Source organism: Mauremys reevesii, linkage group 3 (assembly GCF_016161935.1).
Source record: "Mauremys reevesii isolate NIE-2019 linkage group 3, ASM1616193v1, whole genome shotgun sequence".
Classification (NCBI taxonomy): domain Eukaryota; kingdom Metazoa; phylum Chordata; order Testudines; family Geoemydidae; genus Mauremys; species Mauremys reevesii.
Genome location: NC_052625.1, coordinates 122,397,957 through 122,416,088, shown reverse-complemented (window position 1 = coordinate 122,416,088; position 18,132 = coordinate 122,397,957). Strand labels below are relative to the sequence as shown.

Here is an 18,132-nt window from a genome sequence, read left to right as displayed (position 1 = left end):
CTGGCTGTGCACCTGGATATATTCTGTACCATATGTTGTCTTTCACTGTTAACCTTGTTCTCTTCCCTCATTATTTCTATTTGTTTCTGACACTCATGTTTTGCTTCTCATCTCACATTTGCCAATAAACTCTTTGAGGCAGGGACTGTTGTTTTTTCTATCAGTTCATACAGTGGCTATCAAAGCCATGCTATGATCCTAATAGGGGCCTCTGTGTGCTACTATAATATCAATAACACTACTAGTCAATTGCTTCTACTGTATTTGGAACACCATTAAATCTCCTTCATTTCCAGTACTGTATATTGTATATTGTACAGTACTTTTCATGGATGTGGGTGGCCTGCATTCAATTTTAATTAGACATTATGCACAGGCTAGAGCACAAAGTAGTTCAGATGGTGTGCAGTGTAATTCTTCTATCCTAAGTATTCATTGCTATAAACAGTGCAAGAGCATCTGAATGAATTTCCTCCAGATATTTGTTGGTTTTGCTGGTGTTTGACTTTCTGGAAAATTAGATAAAGAAAAGTATAACTCCAGTTTAACAAGACACAGATGAGTAAATCTTGCTTTTAAGATTTTGGGAGGAAGATCAGAGATCAACAGTTGACAGAGAAATTTTATTTTTAAACTATTTTTCTGTGACGTTGCAAAGTGTGTAGTAGATCACTGACTCTAGAAGAGTATATGTTCTGATACTTTTCAATGACTTAATATATTGCTCATGTGAGATTTTTAGCTGTCAAGCACAAGACATCTGTGTAACTATTTATTAGATTTATTGAACCCTTTTCTGGCCAACTCTTTTAAAATTTATAATCATAGGCAGGCAGTTAAACCTAAAGTTGTGGAGCTCAGGTTTGAGGACTGTAACAAATTTGAGTCTACCAAAGACTTTACATTTTTCACTATGTTGTACTCTGTGAACCACACAGAATTTCATGAGACTTACTTATCTAGGTAATATGATTTAAAAAGAGAGAGAGAGAGAGAGAGAGAGAGAGAGCATTTAATGAAAAATATTTAGAAGAAATTATTTTTTTATTTCACCTGAAATTTCTATTTTTTTCAACAAAACACTTGAAACATTTTTTATTTTTTCCAGATTTCATTTTGGTGAGAAAAAATCCTATTCTCTCACATTTTATTTTCATTTTTTCCTACTGGAGAGAAGAAAGGGGCAATGGAGTGTGTAGAAATATAGGCCCACATTGGACCTGAGTGAATTGTGGCTTAAAATTTAGTCTGGATATTAGCATAAGCAATAAGTTATCTAAACACTATTTAAAAAAATAACAGTTGACCTATATGGTTCGCATTGGAGCACAGTAGGGGCATTGCCAGCAGATCGAGGGATGTGATCATTCCCCTCTATTCGACATTGGTGAAGCCTCATCTGGAGTACTGTGTCCAGTTTTGGGCCTGTAAGAAGGATGTGGAAAAGTTGGAAAGAGTCCTATCAGAGGGCAAGAAAAATGATTAGGAGGCTGGAGCACATGACTTATGAGGAGAGGGTGAGGGAACTGGGATTGTTTAGTCTGCAGAAGAGAAGAATGAAGGGGGATTTGATAGCTGCTTTCAACTACCTTAAAGGGGGTTCCAAAGAGGATGGATCTAGACTGTTCTCAGTGGTACCAGATGACAGAACAAGGAGTAATGGTCTCAAGTTGCAATGGGGGAGGTTTATGTTGGATATTAGGAAAAACTTTTTCACTAGAAGGGTGGTGAAACACTGGAATGAGTTACCTAGGGAGGTGGTGGAATCTTCTTCTTTAGAGGTTTTTAAGATCATGCTTCACAAAGCCCTGGCTGGGATGATTTAGTTGGGGATTGGTCCTGCATTGAGCAGAGGGTTGGACTAGATGACCTCCTGAAGTTCCTTCCAACCCTGATATTCTATGATTCTATGACATCTTAATTTATTCTAGAGGTGCAGGGCATCGCATTTAAGCATTTCCTTATTCCTTTCAAAGTGTAGGAACTCATGTCATTGCACTTTCCTAAGTGATTTCAGATTTGGCTCACACAATTTGGGTCTGAGCTCTCATCTTGGATTAAAGAAAATGACATTCTGTTAGTAAGTGTAGGGTCTTTTTTCAGTCAAAGCACGCTCTCTGCTGTGGAACTTGCTCCCTCTGGTGGCTCTTCAAGCCAGAGTTTGACAGACTTCAGGGCTCAAAGCAAAGTACCCTTGTGGTAAAACTTTAATCCAGGGTTCATGATAAAGCCGATATACTGCTAGCTTTGCTTGCCCCACACCAAGTTACTTCATACCTTTTAAGTGTGAAGCTTGGCTCTGCCCCCTCTCTATTCATGTGCTCTCAGTTGAGAGAACCAGGTATGTAGCCCCCATTTCCCTCCTATATTCAGAGCAGCAATCCAGGCTGCTATAATATGGCCATAAAGGGCGAGCCCTTCTTGTCCCTACCACCCTGTATGTCCACGGTCAGGCTAGAGTCAGTCTAGCTCAAAATTACATGAATCAACGTATTTATATTCGTTGCCCCCTCCCTGATGTCACACTGTGAGTGTGTGCAAGGATGTTACTAATTTTGTGGGATGGCTATAGCGAAAAGAAGGGTTCAACATTTCACAGTGAACGTGGGCAGGGCTGCTTGTGAGACCAGACTCCCCTTAGGGAAATATCCTATAGAATTTAATACCTAATAATAAACAGCCTATGTAATTTTTAAAGGGTAACATTCACTATTATGTTACATAGTTCTTGTTAGAGTAATGTCTATATAACTCTGTTAGTTTCAATATTATTACATTCTTTATGACTTTATCATAAGAACCACTGTGAGCTTCACTTGAACACTCAGGGCTTGGCTACACTTGAGAGTTACAGCGCTGGTGGTGGCTTTACAGCGCCGTCCACACTGGCAAGGCACATACAGCGCTGTATCTCCCTGGCTACAGCGCTGGTTGTACTCCACCTCGACGAGAGGAATAAAGAGAACAGCGCTGGTGCTGTAACTGACCTCCGGAATCTTCCCATAATGCTTTTTAAGTAAAGATAACACTTTTTGTTTTGTTGTGATGCCTCTCTTTGTTTTGTTGTGAACTCAGGGCTCCCGGAGCTGCTTATCTAAAAAACAAACACAGCTACTGTTTACAGTGAATGAGCAGAGGCAGGGGGAATGTCCACGGCTAGTGTTTGCTTGAGGAGAGAAGCAGCATGGCGGGCGGCGGGAGGGAGGGGGAGGTCTGTTTCGGAGCAGCTGATTATCTGGTCTGTGAGGAAAAAAACAAAGAGGGCTATTTGCATTTAGTGAATGAGAGAGGGGTGGCGGAAGAGGTCAGAACTTGCAAGGCAGGGAGCTGACACAGTGTCAGCTCCAAAAATCCACTCTCTCTGTCTCCCCCACGCTCCCTGTCACACTCCACCCCACCCCCCTCTTTTGAAAAGCACGTTGCAGCCACTTGAATGCTGGGATAGCTGCCCATAATGCAGCACTCCCAACACCGCTGCAAATGCTGCAAAAGTGGCCACATTGCAGCGCTGGTAGCTGTCAGTGTGGCCACACTGCAGCGCTTTCCCTACACCGCTGTACGAAGACAGGTTTAACTCCCAGCGCTGTACAGCTGCAAGTGTAGCCAAACCCTCAGCCCCTAACACCCAGATTAATTCATAGAATCATAGAATCATAGAACTTAAGACCAGAAGGGACCATTATGATCATCTAGTCTGACCTCCCGCAAGATGCAGGCCACAAAAGCTGACCCACCCACTCCTGAAATAATTCTCTCCCTTGACTCAGCTGTTGAAGTCCCCAGATCCTGATTTAAAGACTTCAAGTAGCAGATAATCCTCCAGCAAGCGACCCCTGCCCCATGCTGCGGAGGAAGGCGAAAAACCTCCAGGGCCACTGCCATTCTACCCTGGAGGAAAATTCCTTCCCAACCCCAAATATGGTGATCAGCTGAACCCCAAGCATGTGGGCAAGACTCTCCAGCCAGACACTCAAGAAAAAGACTTTCAATATCCCAACATTGACCCTCGGTACTAATTACCAATGGCGGCACGTTATTGACCTATTGACTAAATCACGTTATCCTATCAAACCATTCCCTCCATAAATTTATCAAGCTTAATCTTAAAGCCAGAGAGGTCCTTCGCCCCCACTGTTTCCCTTGGTAGGCTGTTCCAGAATTTCACTCCCCTGATGGTTAGAAACCTTCATCTAATTTCAAGCCTAAACTTCCCGACTGCCAATTTATATCCATTTGTTCTCGTATCCACATTAGTACTGAGCTGAAATAATTCCTCTCCCTCCCTGGTATTTATCCCTCTGATATATTTAAAGAGAGCAATCATATCTCCTCTCAACCTTCTTTTGGTTAAGGAAAACAAACCGAGCTCCTCAAGTCTCCTTTCATACGACAGGCTTTTCATTCCTCGGATCAGTCTAGTGGCCCTTCTTTGTACCCGTTCCAGTTTGAATTCATCCTTCTTAAACATGGGAGACCAAAACTGCACACAGTACTCCAAATGAGGTCTCACCAACGCCTTGTATAACGGGACTAGCACCTCCTTATCTCTACTAGAAATACCTCGCCTAATGCATCCCAAGACCGCATTCGCTTTTTTAACGGCCACATCACATTGCCGACTCATAGTCATCCTGCGATCAACCAGGACTCCAAGGTCCTTCTCCTCTTCCGTTACTTCCAACTGGTGCGTCCCCAGCTTATAACTAAAATTCCTGTTAGTCATCCCTAAATGCATAACCTTACACTTCTCACTATTGAATTTCATCCTATTACTAATACTCCAGTTTACAAGGTCATCCAAATCTCCCTGGAGGATATCCCGATCCTTCTCCGAATTGGCAATACCTCCCAACTTCGTCTCATCCGCAGACTTTATCAGCCCACTCCTACTTTTGGTTCCCAGGTCAGTGATAAATAGATTGAATAAGATCGGACCCAAAACCGAACCTTGAGGAACTCTACTGGTAACCTCCCTAACCCGACAGATCACCTTTCAATACAACCCGCTGCAGTCTCCCCTTTAACCAGTTCCTTATCCACCTCTGGATTTTCATTTCGATCCCCATCTTTTCCAATTTAACCAGTAATTCTTCATGCGGTACCATATCAAACGCCTTACTGAAATCAAGATATATTAGATCCACCGCATTTCCCTTGTCTAAAAAATCTGTTACTTTCTCAAAGAAGGAGATCAGGTTGGGTTGGAACGATCTACCTTTCGTAAAACCATGTTGTAATTTGTCCCAATTGCCATTGACCTCAAGGTCCGTAACTACTCTCTCCTTTAATATTTTTTCCATGACTTTACATACTACAGATGTTAAACTAACAGGCCTGTAGTTACCCTGGTCACTTTTTTTCCCCTTCTTGAAAATAGGAACTATATTAGCTAATCTCCAGTCAAACGGTACAATCCCCGAGTTTAGAGATTCGTTAAAAATTATCGCTAACGGGCTTGCAATTTCACTCGCCAATTGCAATTCAGCTGTTGTGGAAGGCCACAGAGAGAGTGGCAGTCCTTGTGATAGCCAGGGTTCCTCATATCCGGGAGACTTTTGCTCTCCTTAGATGATTACACTTTGTCAGTTTTCCTGGTGAAATGTATATACTGCTCACTAGGTGTCAGTATCAACACATTGCAGATAAAAGATGAGCTTCTGAAATTCACTTTCAAATAGCTTGTGCTTGGGAAATTGACATTCCTATTTCCAGTAATACATCACAGGACTGGGTGAGCAGCAGACAAAACGTTGAATAGGTACAGTCTTGCATGTTAAATGTTTTAGAATCACACATACACATGCTGTGCAATGATGTAAGAATACACACAAGAAATAGTAGAAGAGGTTGAAGGGGACATGACTATAGTTCAAATGGACAGAGACCAAGAATGTTCAACTTTGATATAAACATTTCTGCCTATATATATTTTGGTTGCACGAGTTTTATACCTGATGGACCTCTTAGCTGATTGCTAGCAACTGAAGATAAATACACCAGATATAGGGAGATTTAAAGGTCTCATTAGGAAATTCACTCTTAAAATCATAGAAGATTAGGGTTGGAAGAGACCTCAGGAGGTCATCTAGTCCAATCCCCTGCTCAAAGCAGGACCAACCCCAACTAAATCATCCCAGCCAGGGCTTTGTCAAGCTGGGCTTTAAAATCCTCTAAGAATGGAGATTCCACCACCTCCCTAGGTAACGCATTCCAGTGCTTCACCACCCTCCGAGTGAAATAGATTTTCCTAATATCCAACCTAGACCTCCCCCACGGCAACTTGAGACCATTGCTTCTTGGTCTGTCATCTGCCAGCATTTTGAACAGCCTAGCTCCATCCTCTTTGGAACCCCCCTTCAGGTAGTTGAAGGCTGCTCTCAAATCCTCCCTCACTCTTCTCTTCACCAGACTAAATAAGCCCAGTTCCCTCAGCCTCTCACAAGTCACGTGCCCCAGCCCGCTAATCATTTTCGTTGCCCTTCGCTGGACTCTCTCCAATTTGTTTACATCCCTTCTGGGGGGGGGGGGAGGGAGGAAACTGGATGCAATACTCCAGATGTGGCCTCACCAGTGCCAAATAGAGGGGAATAATCACTTCCCTCAATCTGCTGGCAATGCTCCTACTAATGCAGCTCAATGTAGCCTTCATGGCAACAAGGGCACACTGTTGACTCATATCCAGCTTCTCGTTCACTGTAATCCCAGGACCTTTTCTGCAGAACTGGCACTTAGCCAGTCGGTCCCCAGCCTGTAACAGTGCATGAGATTCTTCCGTCCTAAGTGCAGGACTCTACACTTGTCCTTGTTGACCTCATCCAATTTCTTTTGGCCCAATCCTCCAAATTGGCTGGACACTCTGGTTCCTATCCCTACCCCCCAGCTTAGTGTCATTTGCTAACTTGCTGAGGGTGCAATCCATCCCATCATCCAGATCATTAAGGAAGATGTTGAACAAAACTGGCCCCAGGACCGACCTCTGGGGCACTCCGCTTGAAACCGGCTGCCAACTAGACATCGAGCTGTTAATCACTACCCATTGAGCCCAACAATCTAGCCAGCTTTCTATCCACCTTATAGTCCATTCGATCCAGTGGTGAGCTTGAGCCGGTTCACAAGAACTGGTTGTTAATTTAGCAGGCCTTTTAGAGCCGGTTGTTCCAGGACAACCAGTTCTATACGGGCTTTATTTAACAAAAGCTCCAGCCCAAGCTCACTTCCCACTCCTCTCCTGAATGCTCTGCCCCCCTTCGCCTCCCCCTCCCCTGCTTCCCGCGAATCAGATGTTCGCGGGAAGCGTGAACAAGCATCAGGCAGGCAGGTAAGCTGGGGCGCAGGGGGAGGGGAGGTGCAGCTGGCTCAACGGCTCCCTCCAGCACCGCTCCTGGTCCCAGAGAGCGGCTCCCTCCAGCCTGGCACCCCCCGGCCGAGCGCCTCCAGCCCCAGCCCGGTCCCGGCCCCAGCCGAGTGCCCCTGGCTCCGGCCCCGTGGCTCCCTCCGGCCCAGCTCCTGGTCCCGGCCGAGCGCCCCTAGCTCCATCCTGTCCCGGCCCCCGCCGAGCGCCCCCAGCTTCGGCCCCGTGGCGCCGGTGCTGGTCCCGGCCCCCGCGGCTCCAGCCCGACTGATCCCGGCCCCCGCAGTGCCGGTGCTGGTCCCGGCCCTGCGGCTCCAGCCCAGGCCCGGTCTGGCTCTGGCCCTGCGGCACCGGTGCTGGTGCTGGTCCCGGCCGAGCGGCTCCAGGCAGTGCGGTAAGGGGGCAGGGAGCAGGGAGGGTGTTGGAAGAGGGCTGGGGAGTTTGGGGAGTTGTGGGGGGTTGGATAGGGGTGGGGCGGTCAGAGGGCAGGGAACAGGGGGATTGAATGGGTGCAAGGGTCCTGGGGGGGCAGTCAGGAAGGAACAGGGGGTGGATGGGGTGGCGGAGGGCAGTCAGGGGACAGGGAGAAGGGGTGGTTGGATGGGGCAGGGGTCCCCGGGGGCAATCAGGAATGAGAGGAGGGATTGGATGGGGCAACAGGGGATATCAGGGGTCAGGGAAGGGGGGTGGATGGTGCAGGGGTCCCGGGGGGGCATCAAAGAACGTGGAGGGTTGGATGAGGCAGAGGTCCTGGGGGGGGGCCACGACCCCCTCGTGGGGTGAGGAGGAGGGAACCTGTTGTTAATATTTTGGCAGCTCATCACTGATTCTATCCACCTTATAGCCATACTTCTTTAACTTGCTGGAAAGAAAACTGTGGGAGACTGTTCAAAAGGTTCGCTAAAGTCAAGATATATCATGTCCACCCCTTTCCCTATATCCACAGAGCCAGTTTTCTGATCATAGAAAGCAAGCAGGTTGGTCAGGCATGACTTGCCCTTGGTGAATCCATGTTGACTGTTCCTGATCATCTTCCTCTCCTCCAAGTGCTTCAAAATAGATTCCTTGAGAACCTGCTCCAAGATTTTTCTGTTATTTTTCTTAAGCTGCTGTGCTAGCATTTGAAAAGGCAAATAGTTTTTTTCTTTTTGCAACAATTGAAAATTCTTATCATTTCCCCTCCACCCTCTGTCTCCTCAGCTCACCCAATTTCTTCCCCTTCCAAGTGGCAGGTACAAAACATCCTGTAGAACTTCTTAATTTGACACTAAGAGTGATGGATTTTAGTGTATTTTAAAGTTGTATTTTAACAATTTTGTCTCCCCTGAATTACTGCTGCTGATAGAGCCAAATAGCTAAACCTAATTAAAACGTATGGCATGTTTTACCCATGCTGAATAATATCAAAGCTGGTGTAGTGGCTGCATTGGTATAATTTTTCTCTGATGGGGAAGAATGGCAAGGCCCAGGGAAACTGCCAGCAAGTACCATCCCACCTTAAACTCTGATTAAACCAAGCATTTGGCAAATTATGAAAGGTTTTGTATCAGGAAAAGTGTAGAAGCTGCTGCTCTAAATATTTTGAACATTCAGACTCATTGTAAAGTCAGGAGGTGAGCAATCTATTGCAAATTCCCCTTTATTGTTGAACTCTTCTGGATGTTTCATGTATTTAGTAGTGTTCCTTTTTAGTTTCACTTTTATGAAGAACTTAGAACTTCTTTTATATTTTCACTTTGTGATAAATATTTTTCAAAACTTTATTATGGCTGTCATGGATTGTAGTTTCCTTCTCCTACTCCTTTCATTATCCAAGTGTGGACATGGCATATAGTCAACAAATTTAGGTAACAGCTGCAAAACTTGAAGTTTCATAGAGAACATCTAGAACATCATGCATGTATCTTAAGAAAGTTTGTAATTGCAATACCCAAGGGCCGTGCTGAATAAATGTTGCCATTGTTAAAATGAAGGTCCTTGGGAATGAGACAATAATGTTCACCTCATTAGGAAAATTATATGTATATACTCTGAGGAATTTGTCACTTTTTTCTTCCAATAAAAATATTTAGAAAAAGTATAACTACATTCTTATCATAGTGAGTGCTTTGAAGCATTGGCTGGAGTTAGAGCTGCAGAAACAGGGCATTTCAGATCAGAGTTTTGCCTCTGTTTAGAAAGGGAATAACAGTAAACAAACATATTTCTTCATGGTGGGGGAAAGATGAGTTTTTTTAGTGGTTTATTTAGATTTGTCGGTAAACCAACGCCCATGTTATGCTCTGGGCATCCTTATATATTTTTCACAATTAATATTTAATAGAATGCTGATCTTTATCCAACAATCAATTAACACATTTGCCCCAGAAGACCTGGTAATAAAATAACTACAAACCCATCCACAACGGGTATCGTAATAATAAAACAACTTGTCTCACCCTGAGAATCAAGAAAGTCAACAAATATGGACTTTGATGTGCCAAGATTTGGCAAATTCTAGAGCTTGAGGACTCCTCATGGAGCATGACCAACCAACAGTTCTCTCTCTTCTGCCAAGGATGCTCCAGCTCCGTTGCTTCTACCCATTGTAACCATAGCAGTATGGCCTGCGGGGAGATACACCCCTTATGCAACCCAGTTTTAAACTATTTAGGGCTTGAAATCTACCCTGAAACCTACTGAGCTAACAATAAATGGAATTAGAGTTTTGCAACAATTTTGTCCTATTTTTTGGTCACCAAATTTAATTTTTTTCTGACAAGATCTCCTAGGGGTAATCAGTGAAGATCCCAGAGTACTGATGTCATCTGATCCTGCAGTGAACTGCTATTTAATTCTAGAGCTGTTTGTAGCCTCAGGAGCAATTTGGCCTAAAGGGCTAATGCAATCATTGGATACATAAACAGAAATATCAGGTAGGAATACAGAGGTTATATTACTTCTGTATTTGGTGCTATTGCTCATGGAATACTTTGTCCATTTCTGATGGCCACAATTCAAGAAGGATATTAATACATTGGAGAAAATCAAAAAGAGCCACGAGAATGATTAAAGAAATGGAAAGCGTACCTTATAGTGATAGACTCAAGGAGCTCAATCACTTCTTCTTCTTTTTTTGTTAAGCTAAATAGGTGATTTGATCTGTCTACATTGGGAACAGAAAATTGATAACAGAGGACTCTTTAGTCTAGCAGACACAGGTGTAATATGGTCCAGCGGCTGGAAGTTGAAGCTAGTCAAATTCCGACTCAAAATAAAGTGCATATTTTTTAACAGTGAGGATAATTAACCATTGGAACAATTTACCAAGGGTTATGGTGGATTATCCAAACCTAGATATTTTTTAAATCAAGATTGGATGGTGCTGGTTGTTTTTATGATATGCTCTATTTCAAACAGGAATTAATTTAGGGAAGCTTTATGACCTGTTTTCTATACAGGAGGTCAGACTAGATGATCACAGTGGTCCCTTCTGGCCTAGTAATCCATGAATCCTGTATTCTGAGGACATGACTTCTACCTGTTCCTCGCTTCCCATCTTTCTACTTCCACAAACTTTTCTCCTAGTCTGCCATCATTATCAATCCCTTTCTCTCTCATTAGTGATATCTGTCCTAACCCAGGCTTCTAACATATAACCACACTTTCCTCTGCCTACCCATCCCTGCTTCCCCTTTCTCCCTCATCTGTCATTATGCTGACATTTCCATCCTTCCCTATTGCCTTCTTCTGTTCGTTCTGCAACACCCATTCTAGCTTAAAATAAGAAAATGAGAAATACCAATAAGACTTGCACATAATAAACTGATCTTATTATGATGATCCTTGCCTCTTCCCTTTCCTATCTCCTTTCTCCCTCGCTTCCTTTCATTTAAGGTGTCATATCTCAAAATAGATTGTAAACTCTTTGGGGCAGAAATATGTCATCTGTTCTGCTGCAAGTTCATTCTAGCTGCTCATACAAGAGAGACTGATCTGCCACAGAGGGATGAGGTGACCTTTAGATGATTAGCAAAGAGGCCTCTTTCTTTTTCAATCCAAATACAAAAGTTCTTTGAGATTTACAGATGGGTATTGTTGTTATTCATTATTATATGAAGACTTTTGTTTAAACTCTGTCTTTTTTTTCTCAAACATACAAATAGCATCTGCAAATCTCTTTGTAGGTAAAAATTACATAAATTGCATAAGATCTTAGTTGCTTTACAGTTTAAAAAAGATATTGATAGCTAAATTATATGTTTTATGAATTGAAAGGGGGTATAAATCACATTCCTAAATACTACTTTTAATTGCAAGAAATGATTACCGTCTCAAAAGCCACCTGAAACAAGCTATAAATTGGCAGCTCATAGCTTGTGGTATTTGGTTGAGTTCTAGAATGCATTTCTTCTCAGTCAAACCATACAAATGGTTGGTACAGTCCTTATAATTCAATCAAGTAGCTAACCTTTAAGAACCATTAACAGCATTGAAACATATTGATTCTGAACTCTGGACTGACAGACATCCTGCCAAAAATAAATCTCCTTAAAAAACATGTGCACATGCATTGAAGATCCAGATATAGCTGGGAGACAAGTATAGTGGCTCTACAGGCCTGATCTAAAGCCCACTGAAATTAATAGGAATTTTTTTTCCATTCATTTCTGTGGGCTTTTGATTAGGTCCTGAGAGGGAAATGGCATAACCAAGAACTCCAAGGGAAATGACAGTTTTTCCTCCCTCCTTCCCAACAGAAGTACTGTACAGTATTAGCACATTGAACTGGGTATCTGCACTTGCAGAATAAACTGAGCATTTGATGTCATGCTTGTAGGAGATGGAGAATAGACTTAGGACTATGTTTGCATTACAGTGTTTGGGGAAAATTGACAACGCTACAGTCATGGTGCATGCACATTTCCCTTTGACTTTAATTGGATGTTTGCGTATGTAAAGGTTTCAGGACCACTTATAATTGATTTTATACACCTCTACCCCGATATAACGCTGTCTTTGGGAGCCAAAAAATCTTACCGTGTTATAGGTGAAACCGCAGTATATTGAACTTGCTTTGATCCACTGGAGTGCGCAGCCCTGCCCCCCGGAGCACTGCTTTACCGCGTTATATTTGAATTTGTGTTATATCGGGTCGCCTTATATCAGAGTAGAGGTGTAGTAATATAGGAATGCATGGTGCTTCATAAAAATATATACCCTTTAGAAAGGTCTCTGCCTTAAGGAGTCTATTATCTGAGCTGTAACACAAACAAGTAAAAGATGAGGCATGAAGATATGAACAGAATCTTAACTGATCATCAATAAGGCTAAGATTATGTCACGGATATTTTTAGTAAAAGTCATGGACTAGTCATGGGCAGCAATAATGAAAAAATCACAGATGCCTGTGACCTGTCCCTGACTTTCACTAAAAATATCTATGATAAAATGAGGAGCCTGGGCAGCTGAGGGTGGGCTGGGAGCTCCAGGGTCCCCATCTGCTGGCAGCTCCAAACTCTGGAGGTTCCCTTTGCTGCCATGGAGGCCGGGAGCTCTGGGGGTCCCTCTTGCCATCCATGGAAGGGGAGAGCTGCAGGGGTTCCCATGCCACCTGCAGAGGAAGAGAGCTATGAGGGTTCCTGCTGCCACCTGTCCAGAGTGTCTGGGAGCTGTGGGAGGTCCGCCTGCCGGCAGGGGACCCTACAGCTCCCAACCGGGGCTGGCTGAAGTCACAGAGGTCTTTGGAAGTCACAGAATCCATGACTAAATCGCAGCCTTAATTGTCAGTGAAAGGTTAGACAAAAAACCCCAGAAGAACCTAGACCTGAAGGAGAGATTTTGAATGTGTAGAAGGAGTGCTTTATATAACTTTGGAAACACAATGTGAATCAATACAGATAAGAAATGTCTAAGTACTTGCAAATATCCTGAGAATGTATTAATATTCTACAGTGCTAAACAACAGCCCTTTTATTTAGTTACATTTCTATCTTCTTGTTCTTTTAAAAATGCTGTTGGAAAAAACTATTGAGAGACTGACTACCTGGTTGTTAGCATAGGCTATATTTTCAGGAAGTTAGATAAACTTGCTTAGAGACTGGAGTGGAAATTGAAAATCTGCCTTTGTTCCATGGAAACACACATTTAATAGAGGCTTTCGCAAAACACTTATGTCTTTGTTTGTTGGGTTATGCTTTCTCCAACCATCACAAGATGAAGAGATGCAGACTTGATTGATTCTGATACTTCTTACTTGATTCCATTTTGTGTTATATAAAAAAAAAGGTTTTGACTTTTTTTGTGAAAGTTTTTGTTCTGGTAAAGAGCCAGGGATTGTGAGCGGGGGTTTTGGCATATTTACAGACATGTGAAAGCTATAAATAGACATCTGGGGTGAAAAGTTGGAACACATCTTTTGTTGTTGTTGTCCCCACCCCCGTTCCCCTCTGACATTGACAGATGTTGGATGGGAAAAAAGTTTAGGAGGGATATAATAAAATACAAAATAATCTATTTATTTTCTAGGAAACATACAGGTGATGAGCCATCATTTGCAGATCTGCTTGCACCCATTTTGAAGTAATACCTTTTTTTGGTTTTGAGCTTTGTTTCCTTAGAAGACGCTAAAATTTATTTTTGACCGGGCACACATTTAGGGGTCAATCATGAGAGATTTTTGAAACTTTGACTCCTAAATGATTGTGTGCCTAATCCCAAGAGGTGCACTGATGTCAATGGGGTTTATTGGATGGTCATCTCTCAGGAACAGTCCCTATGTGTCATATTTGTACTGTTTGCCAAAAGCATGGTATGACTCCCATATGCGGTGCCAATATGTTGTTTTATGTTCTCCTTTCCTTTGCTGGATATATCAAAACATTGTTGTTTTTTTCTTTATCCTTGTTACATATAAAATAAAATCATAACATGCTGTCTAGAGACTAAACCAACAGGTTAACCTTCTGCTTAAAGAAGTCACCCACCCAAAGTCCTTGTCAGAGTTTTCAACCAAGGTTGGCTCAAATTCCGTTTTCATGAATGCATTTACTTCCTAGGTGCAAGGTGACTTCTTTGCCTGCTAAAAATAGCCCCAAAGTTTATTGTCTTTGCTCATAGACAGGCTAATCTCTCAAGGCTTGTTTTTTTCCCCCCTGTGTACTCCCTTCCTGCTGATTTCCCATCTCTTTATTAACATCTGACTTTCTATGTAAATGGGCATCCGTTGTGTTTGCTTACAATGCTTAATTTACATCCCAACAGAGGAAGAGGTGAATAAACATCTCCTGTCTAACAGGAAACCTGGTTTTCACCTCTGCGACTTGATACAGACTCTAAGACCATATTTTCAGTATATATGCATCACTCCTTACATAGTACCTGTATATACATTTCACAGTGTTATTAATAACTATTGTGAGACTGGCTTTCATTTCAGACCACACATAACATTCTTTGATGAACCAGAATGTACCTATTGGAATCATAGAACTGGAAGGGACCTCGAGAGGTCATCTAGCCAGTGCTTCTCAAGCTATCTGATGTGGGGGACCGGCAATTTTTTTTTCCAATGTGCCAGGGACCGGTGCCATATTATTATCCTATTCGACGCTCTTATGAGGAAACTCGCTGTGGACCAGCAGACAGTGGCTCGCAGACCGGCACCGGTTCGCGGACCACCACTTTGAGAAGCACTAGTCCAGTCCCCTGCACTCAAGGCAGGACTAAGTATTACCTAGATCATCCGTGACAGGTGTTTGTCTAACCTGCTCTTAAAAATCTCCAACGATGGAGATTCCACAACCTCCCTAGACAATTTATTCCAGTGTCTAACCACCCTGACAGTTAGGAAGTTTTTCCTAATGTCCAACTTAAACCTCCCTTGCAATTTAAGCCCATTGCTTCCTGTCCTATCCTAAGAGGGTAAGAAAAAAATTTTTTCTCCCTCCTCCTTGTAACAACCTTTTATGTACTCGAAAACTGTTATCATGTCCCCTCTCAATTTTCTCTTTTCCAAACTAAAAAAAACCATTTTTTTTCAATCTTCCCTCACAGGTCATGTTTTCTAGACCTTTAATCATTTTTGTCGCTCTTCTCCATACTCTCTCCAATTTGTCCACATCTTTCCTGAAATGTGGTGTCTAGAACTGGACAGAATACTCCAGTTGAGGCCTAATCAGTGCAGAGTAGAGCGGAAGAATTACTTCTCGTGTCTTGCTTACAACGCTCCTGCTAATACATCCCAGAATGATGTTTGGGTTTTTTTGCCAATTAATGAATGGGCTAATTCTTAATAACTGATTAGTGTTATTCTTCAGAGTCCAATATGCTTTTAGAGGCATATGTTCAGAAGAATATGTTTGCCTGTAAAGGCCAAATTCTGTTTCTGTTACACCCATAAAATGGGCATTCATAACTCTACTAAGAGCAGGGGTTGGATTTGTTTGTTTAACGCCTCCAATCAGTGTGCAGTACATCAGCTGAGTAGCACTCACTAGACTGGACTCAGGGGACCTGGGTTCTGTTCCTAATTTTGCCATTGGCCTGCTGGGTGACCTTGGGCATGTCACGTCATCTCCCAGTGCCTCAGTCCCCCATTTGTAAAATGAGAATAATGATACTGGCCTCTCTTTGTAAAAATCTTTGAGATTTTCTGATCTGAAAAAGTGCTACATGAGAGCACAGTGGAATTATTATTATCATTAAATATTATTAGGGCTATCAATCACAGTTAATTCAAGCAATTAACTCAAAACAAATTGACACTATTAAAAAAATTAATCACTATTAATCACTGTTTTAATTGCACTGGTAATAATAGAATACCAACTGAAATTTATTATAAATATTTTTGGATGTTTATCTACGTTTTCAAATATATTGATTTCAGTCACAATACAGACTATAAAGTGCACAGTGCTCACTTTATATTATTTTTATTACAAATATTTTGCAATGTAGAAAAGATAAAAGAAATAGTATACAATTCTCCCCAAGGGAGTTCAGTCACAAATTTAATTAATGCATTATTTTATTAACAAGCATCATCAGCATGGAAGCATGTCCTCTGGAATGGTGGTCAAAGCATGAAAGGGCATACAAATGTTTAGCATATCTGGCATGTAAATACCCTGCAACGCTGGCTACAAAAGTGCCATGGGAACACCTGTTCTCACTTTTAGGTGACGTAAACGAGAATTGGGCAGCAGTATCTCCCGTAAATGTAAATAAACTTGTTTGTCTTAGCGGTTCGCTGAACAAGAAGTAGGACTGAGTTGTCCTGTAGGCTTTAAAGTTTTACATTGTTTTGTTTTTGAGTGAAGTTATGTAAAAAAAATAACTCTACATTTGTAAGATGCACTTTCACAATAAAGAGATTACACAACAGTGCTTGTATGTGGTGAATTGAAAAATACTAGGCGGGGTTTGTTTCTTTTTTACATTGCAAATATTTGTAATAAAAAATAGTAATATAAAGTGAGCACTGTATGCTTTGTATTCCATGTTGTAATTGAAATTAATATATTTGAATATGTAGAAAAACATCCAAAAATATTTAAATAAATGGCATTCTATTATTGTTTAACAGTGTGATTAAAACTTTGATTAATCACAGTTAATTGTTTTAATCATTTGACAGCCCTAATTATTATTACATCAACTTTTATCAGATAAAATTATGACATGCATTAAAAAAACTAATCTGAGAAATAATGTCATTGATATAGGAATGCTGTTACAGATCAGTTGGTGCTAACTGCAAGTTTTAAAAGTAACTGTAGATTTTGGGTGCTTCCATTTTTTGGTCTCCAAACTGAGATATCTTAAGATCTCTGATTGTCAGGAGACAGATGCTCAGCACTTTCTGGAGACTAGGTCTGTTTAAGTAACCTCAAATTGAATATCCAAAAACTGAAAATCAGTAGAGTGATATCTCATACACAAAACCCTACAGTGCTTTTCAGGACAATAATTCATGATTTAAAATATGTGGGAAAACAAAAAATAAGAAAGGCAAAGCTGTGAAATGTATGTAATACCAGAGAGAGATAATTACATAATAATTACATAGTTGCTATTACATGTCACATTGTTTTCTTTTCCTTTTTTTATGTAAATCAAGAATTGTAGCTCTGTACAACTTTTAAGATTTCTCTGCTTTTTTTATATCAGTCTTTTACATTTTATTTTATTATCTTTTATATTTTTGTTTATTTACTTTTGCCTATGGAGTGAAGGAAAAATTGCTGTGTTTATAGTATAGTTTGTAAATATGACTGGCTGGTAGAAGATAATTATGTTTTTATTTTTCAGAAAACTGTGGGACATATTTCCCAGAAGTGAAAAATGATCCAGCCAAATATTTACAAAGTTGCCCTGAGTCTGTAAAAAAGTGGCTGAGGCAACTGAAAAATGCTGGGAAGGTCCTGCTATTAATTACCAGCTCTCACAGTGACTATTGCAGACTTCTGTGTGAACACATCCTTGGGTAAGTGTACTGTTGATCTCAGTTCATTTCCAATTAGACCTCCCAGAGAGCAGTAGCCATGGTTAGAATTAGAGATGGCCCTGAGCAGTAAGGATAGAGGTTTGAACTTTCTCAGATGCAAGGAAGTATTTGGATCTGGGGTTTTGGTCTGGGTCTGTTTCTAGTTAGTGTTTCACATTATCTCAGAACTGGGAGACCAGTAGTTATGGGCTGTCCTTAAAACTATATATTTTTATAAGTAGTATTTCACATTGAATAACCAGTTTTTCTAAAGATAGGCCTTGTGGCTAAGGCACTGGCCCTTATTTCTTTA

At 41.6% G+C, this 18,132-nt stretch overlaps 1 protein-coding gene across 1 annotated transcript in view; it reads left to right on the top strand.

Annotated features, from left to right (window-relative positions):
• The window catches only part of LOC120400755 (dermatan-sulfate epimerase), a 267,676-nt gene that overhangs the window by 109,925 nt on the left and 139,619 nt on the right, over window positions 1-18,132 (top strand). The window contains exon 7 of the mRNA XM_039529703.1: window positions 17,645-17,819. Within this exon, the coding sequence (XP_039385637.1) occupies window positions 17,645-17,819 (175 nt within the window). The remainder of the gene's footprint in view (window positions 1-17,644; window positions 17,820-18,132) is intronic.